Source organism: Sceloporus occidentalis, unplaced genomic scaffold (assembly GCF_023333645.1).
Source record: "Sceloporus occidentalis isolate IW3139 unplaced genomic scaffold, rSceOcc1.0.p SCAF_13, whole genome shotgun sequence".
Lineage (NCBI taxonomy): Eukaryota > Metazoa > Chordata > Lepidosauria > Squamata > Phrynosomatidae > Sceloporus > Sceloporus occidentalis.
Genome location: NW_028316993.1, coordinates 170,853 through 181,169, shown reverse-complemented (window position 1 = coordinate 181,169; position 10,317 = coordinate 170,853). Strand labels below are relative to the sequence as shown.

Here is a 10,317-nt window from a genome sequence, read left to right as displayed (position 1 = left end):
GTAGGAAGGGGCTGGAAACGTTGAGGCTATACAGACTGGCCAGATTGGTGCCACAGCAACCACATGCCGCGGCACTGATCAGGCCTCTGGACAGCGCAAATAACATAGCTATGGCAGCGCAGCTTTCTGATGCCCTTTCAGTGCTGCATCATCTAGATGTTGAGTGTACACCATGATGCTGTGCGCCATCTAGAAGTGTGTATGGCATCATGACATGATGGGGCAGAGTCACAGCATTCAGAGTGCAGATGCTGTACCATGGCTTCATCTATAGGTCAACACAAAGTGCCAGTCTGTATAGCCCTCTACTCTGCTGAATAGATCCTCACCCAATGCATCTGCTGGCTGTGGTGGAAAAGTGGAAAGGAGAATATTGCATATTCTTACAATAAGACTATCTAGTCTTATTGAATATGAAGCAGCTATGTATCTGTCAGTGCAGGTTAAGATCCCATAAGTGCAATACAGAATGTAAGCTTTAATGTTTCAAAAGCATTTTATCCTTGTGTATTCCCTCAGAGGTCCTGGTGGGTTGAGCAGTGACAAATAAATGCCTTGAATGAAGCATGAGTAAATCAGAGAAATGTAGGATACTAAACTTGGGCAGATATAGGATGAAATATACAGATGAAATATACAGATATAGAATGGATGACACCTGGCTTGAAGGCAGTACATGAGAAAGGGATGTAGGAATCTTAATGGACCACAGGCTGAACATAGATCAGCAATGTGATGTGGCAGCTAAGAAAGCCAATACAATTCTAGGCTGTATCGATAGAAATATAGTGTCTGGATCAAGTGAAGTATTAGTACTATTCTATTCTGCTTTGGTCAGACCTCACCTGAAATATTGTGTCTAGTTCTGGGCATCACTATTCAAGGACAATGTGGACAAAATAGTGAAAGATTTGGAAACCATGCCCTATAAGGAGCAGCTTAAGGATCTGGGTATGTTTAGCCTGGAGAAGAGAAGGGATGTCATATTGAGGATGGAGCAAGCTTAGTTTTTTGTTGCTCCGGAGACCAAGACATGGAGCAAGGGCTTCTAGCTACAGGAACAGAGATTTCATCTATATATTAGCAAGAACTGACAGTAAGAGCTGTTCAGTAGTAGTATACATTGCCTCAGAGTGTGGTGGAATCTCCTTCTTTGAAGGTTTATAAACAGAGGTTGGATGGCCATATGTTTGGAGTACTTTCATTGTGTATCCCTGCATGGCAGGGGTCTGGACTGGGTGGCCCTTGTGGTCTTTTCCAGCTCATGATTCTATAAAATAGAGAAACCCCCAGCCAACGTAGCTCTCAATAAAAATGTTTCTCTCTGAGTCACGTCTGGGTGTGAATGTGAGCCTGCGCTCTCTCCTTTTCTCCTCTGTGAGAAAATTTCCTTGCACTTCCTTGTTTCCAAGGTTGTGTCATTTTCAAATTTTAAGTGTATACAACAATACTTATTGTCTGCCTGTAAAAAGCAAGTACTTGCGTCAATCATTAACAAGCTGAGAGAGCCAGACCTTTCTTTAAAATAGCATGCAAAGGCTTTCAAGTGTGAGTTGGTGTGGTACGGATTCCGGGATAGCACCCCACCTAGCTGTCCCACCTTCTCCAGTGCCATAGGCCTTCTTTCTCTGGCACTGCTCTTGGCTTCCAGAATAGCTCATCATCATTCCATCTCCTGGGTGAACTTATCCAATGGATCACAGCAGAAGCTGATCCACAGCAGGCAGCACACTTAAGGTCCCCCTAAAACCAATACACAGCTCCAGTGCTGGTCATTGCATTGTAGGGGATCTGAGATGGTGGGTGCCTTTTGTGGCTTCTATTAAAAAGCTCCAATGATTGGATAAAGACATTCAGAAGCATTAAAGGTGGTAAGAGCAGAATTGGGCAGGGTTCCTGATGGATGCCCTGGTAGACATCAGCCCTCTTTGCTCCTGTCATCTGCTTAACCCAGGCTGTTGAAAGGAAAGTGCTACTTAAAATGACTTACTTACCTTCCCCAATTCTACACACAAATCTTCTATATATGAGAAAGAGGCATATAGAAGGTAGAAACACATATCCCACATATGTTGCTGTTGTGTTCAAGTCATTTCCAACATGGAAAACCTAAGGTGAATTTATCATGTTATTTTCTTGAGTCTACTTCCTCAGTAAGCGACTCTATGCATCTGAGGCAATAGCGTCACTTTGGTTGGCATCACCCAGTATGGTCACTAATGGTATCACCTCCACCCCAGTTGACCTCCCCTCCAATACGACACCATACATAATCCTTAGTAAAAAAATAATAACTAAACTAATCTTGCCCATAAATTGTAGTTTCCATATATCATTGAATGTAATGGTAAGAGCTATGGCATAAACAACTAGCAAAATTTAAATTATACCTTTAAATTACAATTTCATACACATGGCCTAAATGTATTTACGTATACATTGCTACATGTGGTTAAAGTGAAAATTTGGCAAGATGTGATGTTTCCAAATTTTAAACGAATGGTTTTAATTTTTTCATTAATTAAAATATAATTTTAAAAAACCTCTGGGGTCTTTTCTGTCTCTTCCTACTGAGCTTTGTCCCATTCGCACCATCTCTTGAGCATTTTAAGGATACAGGCCAAAAGGCAGATGTTTGGGGAGCAGTGGTGTCACCGCACTGTAGGTGTCACCAAGTGTGACCTGCATTCCCTGACCCCCATCATAAGATGGTCCAGATCTGAGGAATACACGCAAGTCTATGAAAACTCATGCTCCCAGTTCATGCTACATTATATGTTTTATCCATGCACATGTGTGGCTCAGAAGGGAGCATCGTGATCTGCGTGTATCTCATGATTCGAGACAGAAAGTAAATTTTAGAAATCTTTTACATTCAAGAGTCTGGGACATGGGGGGGCAGACTGAATAGGAGGACAAATAACCATTCCTAAGATCAGGGTTCACTCTTGACCAGGAGTTGGCACATGCCAAGTCAAAATTCTCATATCACTCCTTCTGACTTTCCCAGATCTTTTGCGCAAGGAGAGAATGGCACTGCAGTTATGTTCTTTGACACGCTTAGGTTTCTAGTAAGGGACAAATTTTTCCTTACTCCCTTCAATCCTTGCCAGGTAGCTCAATCTAGCCATCATGAAATTTGGTTAATGAGAAGCTCATATGACAGCTCTCTAATTGCTGATGCTCTATCCACGTATGGGAACATTCCACATATTTTTAGTGCCTTTGACCAGACGGAAACCTTATTTGTGTATATAAAGAGCAAAAGAAGGTATGCTGTCTTTCATCCCTTCTGCACATACAGACACCCTTCAAGCTAACAGGAGATTTTCAGTGGTAAGGCATAACTTTTCATTTACATCCCGTTAACGTTTGCTGATTCAAAGGAGCGTCCTTAAATCAATACAGCGGGATCCAATTTTCAGTTTGTTTTTCAGTAGAAATATTTAGAAAAAGGAACTCATACACAAAAGATGCATTCAATTATTTAACCAATGAGCACAAATAAACCTCTTCCTGGAATGGTAATACCGTATGCATGCAATTAGATTTAAAATGCTAGTGAATTTTGATTCTTCTGTTAGAATGAGAAATGATGGTATCCCAGTTTGGGACTCCGAAAGCAGACTTCTTGTCCGGATATCAACACCTGAATGGAGGCAGGGACAAAAGAAATAAGAGTAGTATTTAGAGTTTTAAAGAAGTATAAGTCTCCAGGTTTGGACATCTTCACCCAATGTATCTTAAGATGTTCTGTGGAATATAACAGAAGCTGATAATTTGGGATGAAAAGCATAACCAGTCTGTACTCACTGAATGGTGAGAAAAGTAATAGATAAGAGTGATCTCCTTGATGGCTAGTATTATAGTAAGTCTCAAGACTTACCTCTTCCGCCAAGCTTTCCCCCACATGTCCTAATTGTCATTCTTCTCCTGTGTATTGTGTGTATTGTATTGATTGGAACTGTTTTATTGCTTTTTAACTGGTTTTAATTATTATGATTGAATGATGGATTTTAAATGATGTATTGTACTGTTTTTAATATGGGGGACTTTTGTTGGTGTAACTTGTATTTTTTTATTATTCTGTAAACCACCGTGATCGAAGGAATGGCAGTATATAAATAAATAAAGACTCATTCATTCATTCATGGTGTCCTCTGTGTATCTTAGATTGTCGATATTCCTTCCTCCTATTTTCATCCTCCTTCTTCTGTTTCCAAACCTGATTTTCTTACAATATGTTCTGCATGTAAGTTGAAAAAGTAGGGTGAGATGTAGCCTTGCCTGACTCCTTTGCCAACGACGGACCATTCTGTCTCTCCATGTTCTGTTCTGACAGTAGCCTCTTGTCCCAAGTATAGATTCATTAGGACCGTTGGATATGTTGGCACTCCCATGTCTTTAAGGGCATTCCATAGCCTTTCATGATCTTTACAGTCAAAGGCTTTGCTGTAGTCTATAAAGCACATGCTGATTTTCTTTTTGAATTCCCTGGTATGCTCTATTCGCCATCTTTTGTTTGCAGTGTGGTCCCTAGTGCCTCTTCCTTTCCTGAACCCCACTGGGATCTCTCTCTGCATTTATGGCGGGAGTCTATGTTGCGTAGCTCCTCTAAAATGTGGACTAAAATTCAAAGTAGGTTCATTAACTCATTGATGTGAAAGCTGCTAGTTATCATTGTCCCTGGGCAATTGGGTACAGCTATGGACAGCTTCATCATCAGCTTCCTCAACTGCATGATTCTGTGTCGGCTTATGTGTTCTGTTTTTCCCTCCAACATAGATTTCACAACCTTCCATAGGAGAGTATCACATGCTTGTGAAAACGCCAGCATGATGTCTGCTTCCTGTGTCTTCTGCCTGTTCTTGGCTTTTCTGACTCTGGCTGGTGCTGCAGATGTCAATGGTAAAAATAAATTTCTCCCAGGCTAATGGGTTTCTGTAAATGGTTTTCATACATTTTAAGGCTGGACAGTAAAAAAAAAATTCTTCTCCCACATTTGGATTAAATATGTGGTGATGAGCTAATGCTAAGAGTTTTTGAAGCCATGCCGGTGGCGCACTTACATTTACATATGCCAGAGATAAGGAAAATTATAGGCATGTTACTTTCCCCCTGGAACCTGACCTCGTGTTCCTGAAAAGTCATTGAACTCTCAAAAACATCTCCAGATATGAGATATGAAAATATGAAGACCCCAAAATACAGTGCAGGATATGTCCGAAGAGCACTGAAAGCCCCATTGAAAATGAGTCTCCTTATCTGCAATTCTGAATTGCAAATTCCAAAATATTCCAAGATTAAATATTGGGTATAGCAACATCTTTGCCTTCTAGTGGTTCAAAGCACACAAAACTTTGTTTCATGTACAAAGTTATTTAAACAAATATTGTGCATGAAATTACCGCTAGGCTATATTTATAAGGTGTTCACAAAAGAAATTTTAAAAATTCAAGTTTTGACTTGGGTCCCATCTCTAAGATATCTCACTAGATACATGCAAATATTCCACAATCCACTCTGAAACGCTGAAATCTAAAACACTTTTGGGCCCAAGCATTTTGAATAAGGGAGATGCAACCTATATAGATGGATAGATGTGAAAAATTGGCGCATTGGTTGGCGCATTGATAGACAATGCAATTCATCTCATGGTAGCCAGCTTACAGAACTAAGTTATCAGAGGTTAGAAGGTTGTTATCTAACTGCCCTATTTACTCTTCTTTTTATCCTTAGACAAACTGACATGCCAAGAGTGTAGTAATATCACTGAGTGCCAAACCTGCACAGTTCAGACGAATGGCGGTGGTTGTGTAACTTCGGTGCAAGAAAACACACTAGGTAACATCGTTTTAAGTGGAAAGTGTGATTTGTAGTCAGGTTTCATGGTCCCGTGGGCGACTTTTCTGGATGGGGGAAGTTCCTTGTCTCTTAAATGCTTATTTTATATGATCGAACTGAAAATCTGGGGCTTCTTTGTGAAAAGGAAGTTTGACGTGCGAAAAAGAATAATCCAAACTAAATTTGCTGGCTGCTATTTCTATATTTTTAAAACAGGCCGTACAGAGGAAGCAACGTACTCCAAAAGATGTTTGAGTTTTGGGATTCTGTCCACCTTCTTCAGCATCAGTCTTGGGGAAGGAAAATATTTGAAGTCCAACACAACATTTTGCTCAGAAGACAAGTGTAACTACAACAACTACACACGTATGTGTACATAGTCAAATTTTACAGCTGTATTCTTCCCGGTTTTATCCTTTCCTGCTTTGTCAAAGTCAAATATTAGAGCTTTCTCCATTCCTGCTTGAGAGATAGAATCTCCCTCCCTCCCTTGCTAACATTTTAAACCTCAAACCCCAAAAGGCTCCCAGTGTAGGTTACAAGCTGAAAACAAACAAACAGGACAGATTTTGACCCTCAAGTTTATCATCTAAAATGCAATATGAATGGGGAAAAGGATGGAAATCTGTATTTGGACTACACCTTCCAGAACTGCCAAGTAGTATGCCCAACTGGAATCTTCTGGGAGTTAATGGCCTGTTACAGACAGCCAAAATAAAACTGCTTCGAGTCACAGTGGAGGTATGGTGTTTCAATGATGTATGTGTCCTAAGAGTCCAGAAGTTGCACCAAAGCCCCGCTCCAGCCCTAAGGACTGGATCGTGGCTTTGGTGTGGCTTCTGGACTCTTCGGACACATGCATCATTGAAACACCATACCTCCACTGTGACTTGAAGCAGCTTTATTTTGGCTGTCTGTAACAGGCCAATGTTTCCCAAAATAACTTTTTCACGTTCTCCAGGCAAGTTGTTAGATGTGAGCACAAAGCATTATACAAGTTCGTACCCTTTCACCTTCGATGAACAAAGTTTGTGGGAACTTTGGTGTGGCGTGCAGCCAAATAAGGAACAGGAGTAGTGGATGGTGACTTCTGTGCCAGGAGGGGCAATGGATCTGTGCCAGGTGCTGGTCCAAATCTAACAGGTTGAACCCTATCATGAAAACAGTTGCAGCACCTTGGATAGCTCAGTTAAAGCAAGGATGGGCAAGTTGTGCTCCCCCCCAGCCCTTGGGCATCAAAAAATTCGCCACAATTCCCACAAATGTGCTCCATGGCAAATGGTGGACATTTTTGGACATGTTTCTTCCAGCCCCCTGGACCATTTTGGGCCATGCTCAGATAAGACTTTTTAAATAAGAGGAAGCAAATGGAAAGCGACTTTTCTGAGCCTTAAACGATTCAGAGGGGCTAGAACTGTGGCGAGATGAACACTAAACTCCCTAGACAGCATTTGATGGATTTTAATTTTATTTTTTGGAGGGTGCACATTGGGGTAGTGTGCCCCCACAAGATCTCTTGGCAGTTTAATAGGTACTCAGCCTCCTACAGTTTCCCACCTCTGCTTTACAATCTAGGCTAAAACTGGAAGTGGGTTTACTACTCCACTGACATGGGAACCAAGAGCTTTCACTATTAAGAGTATGGGATTGCTTCTCATACTTCCTGGAATTTGCTACCCTTGTTGTACTTGCTGCTCTGCCTTATGATAGTATGTTATTGGGTCTTGTTCTATGCTTGCCCTGCCTGCATGTCAGCCTATGCTCAGCGATGTTGCATGTTCCATGATAAAAGTGCCCTTCCTGCTCCTCCCAATTTAAAAAAAGCACTTCTCTGTTTTGTGGTTTTTGATCTCATCCCTATTTTTCTAACATTCGTAACTGTCCCTTGCTTTGTAGTTCTAGCCAACACTACATTGAATGGACTCGAGTGCCCAACATGTTTCAGTGATACAGACAGTTCCTGCAATGCTAAGACAGTTCCATGCACAGGACTTGAAACGTATTGTGTTAGTGCATCCGGGGTCCTTGTAAGACGAGGTAATTCAAGGATATCTGGCAAGGAAACATTGTGTGGATAGAAACTAAACTGTGCAAATATTGTGTGTCTGTATGTTTTCAGTGTGTGAGTCACTATATGCTCCTTTGTGTAGAGTTAGGTGCCTTTTCTTGTGAATCCTACTGGGTTTCATTATGCCTGTTTATGCACACAGCTCCCTTCTTCCAAATGTTTCATTGGTTGCCAGTCTGTTTCTGATCATAATTCAAAGTACTTCTCATGACCTATAATTTTTGGGATGTGTGCCTGTGTGCAGAAAACAATGCAGTTGGGGAAATTCTGTGCAAAATTCACACACATATTATTTTACATAGAGAAAATGCTATTTACTGCACACAAATGTGCTCAAAAACCACATGCAAGTTTTTCATAGAATAAATCCTGTACAGTTGGCTCTCCACATTGGCATCTTTGACTTTTACGGATTTGATTGCTCACAGATTTCATTAATATGTTATCTCTAGCAATCTTTAGGTCCTCCCACATGACTCTATGGTCTACTTTTGCCAAAGGTTGCATTGGAGAACCTACAAATTCATAGAGAGAATACTTGTAGGCCCTCCAGCAAAATTCTGTGCTCAGCTTCCAGGAGATGTTGGCCACAGAGTTGTGCTGAAGGACCTAAAGTTTTCTGGAGAGGTGTTCTCTCAGGTAAAAAATAAGGTTTCCCCCCCACTTTCATGGGGGTCCTGTGCCCCGCTTGTTGATTCTTCGAGAAGTAATTTAGCAAAGAATGACATACCTAATGGGGAATAGCTGACATTGGGAACAGCTTTGGATAGCTCTGGGGAAACCCAGAGGAGCTGCTGTAGAACCAAGACTGGATTCCTCACCCTGTAATGGTAGAGGGAACAGATATTTCACATCTGGAGGACCAAAAATGGAGAACCACTGACAGGTAACAGAGCAAACCTTCTGGCCATGTGGACCCAGATACAACCTGTGTAACAGTTCCTTATGACTTTCACAGAGCAGCAATTCCTGGTCAGGATGGCTGGGGGATTCTGGGGGGTATAATCCCCTTAAAAGGAACTTTCCCAGGCCTTGACTATGTGATAGACCAGGTCTTGTGATGAGTGCATGTGAATGAGAGCAGCCATCCGGGAGGGGGAAAAGGTTCAACGATTGAAGATCCCTGGAATGCTAAAGGTTTCTTTACCCCCCCCCCCCTTTTCCTTTGTTCCAGTAATCCCTCCAAGAGTGTCTTTCTTTGCTGCAGAAGGCTGTGCCACAGAAACTGTGAATGCTTTCCGTCTACCACTACAGATTTCTCTGCCGCATGGTGTCTACAGTATTGTGAAGCTGCAAAGGGCTAAGGCACCCACCCCTACCAACACAAGTTCCCAGGCCAGTGGCAGCCAGACCCTGAAAAGTATCTCTTCTGTCTTTATGCTCTCTGGTCTTTTTTGGATGCTGCTGCTGGTGACAATTGTCTCCTAAAGTAGGCACTGTGCTTCCTCTGATGGACTTTTCTACTCTGGATTTCTTCAGTCAGACAAAGGGTTAATGTACGTGGACAGTATAGGTGGACACTTTGCATTTCTCCCCTGGCCTCTCTTTAAATCTATCTTGCTCTGCTTCAGTTCTGCTATGGGTGAAAGAAATGACTCAGAATTTATCGCTGAAGCTTTTGCAAGTCCTGGTTTCACTTTCACACAACACAGCCTTTTGACACTGTGCTGTAGCACATTGAACTGCCATGGCTGCATCTTACACCACTCAAAGTGGTGGCCCATGGACCATTGGTGGTCCTTGAACTATTGGCTGCTGGTCTCTGGCATGTTTTCAGGAAAGAAAGCAACAATTGTCACTAATGGACATATATATGGTACCTGGCAGGGTGAGGGAAATGACTAGTCCCCCAAAGAAGATAGCTTGAGGTATGGAATCCTGGGATTTGTGGTTTGGTAAGGCACTTGAACTCTCTGGCAGAGAATTCTATATATTTCCCAAATCCTACATTTCCATAGGAGAGAATCGTGGCATTTAAAATAGTATCAAAGTGCCCTAACTGGATAGGTAAAAGGGAGGCAGGCTAACAAAGACAAGCCCTTTACATCAACAGTGGCTGCCAGCTTCCAAATCAGTGAAGCAGTAAATCTGGTCCAGTTTTTAATTTGAAAGAATTACCCAAACCAGACCTAATGCTTTTTAAAGTTTTTATACTCGTTGTCCATTGTTTTGGCAATTGTTTTACATTGTCCATTGTTTTAGCAATTCTGTTTTAACTTGCAGTGTAAACTGCAATGGGTCCCATATGGGAATAAAATGGAATATAAGTAAAACAAAATAATAGATAAATAGATTCAACATCTTTATAGCTCTTTAAAGTTCAAGTTACACTGTGGAGCAGATTCACCACTTCATTGGACATTGAGGTCACTGTTTGCTCCTGTGTCATAGCACAAGACTATCCA

The 10,317-nt window shown here is 41.6% G+C and overlaps 1 protein-coding gene across 1 annotated transcript; it reads left to right on the top strand.

The window, feature by feature from the left end:
* The first annotated feature begins 4,835 nt into the window (after nt 1–4,835).
* LOC149304450 (phospholipase A2 inhibitor and Ly6/PLAUR domain-containing protein-like) lies at nt 4,836–9,340 on the top strand. Its single transcript, XM_089479065.1, has 4 exons — nt 4,836–4,908; nt 6,061–6,210; nt 7,741–7,881; nt 9,120–9,340. The coding sequence occupies exons 1-4, from the start codon at nt 4,836–4,838 to the stop codon at nt 9,338–9,340; spliced, it is 585 nt and encodes a 194-aa protein (XP_089335191.1).
* Nucleotides 9,341–10,317: the final 977 nt, after the last annotated feature.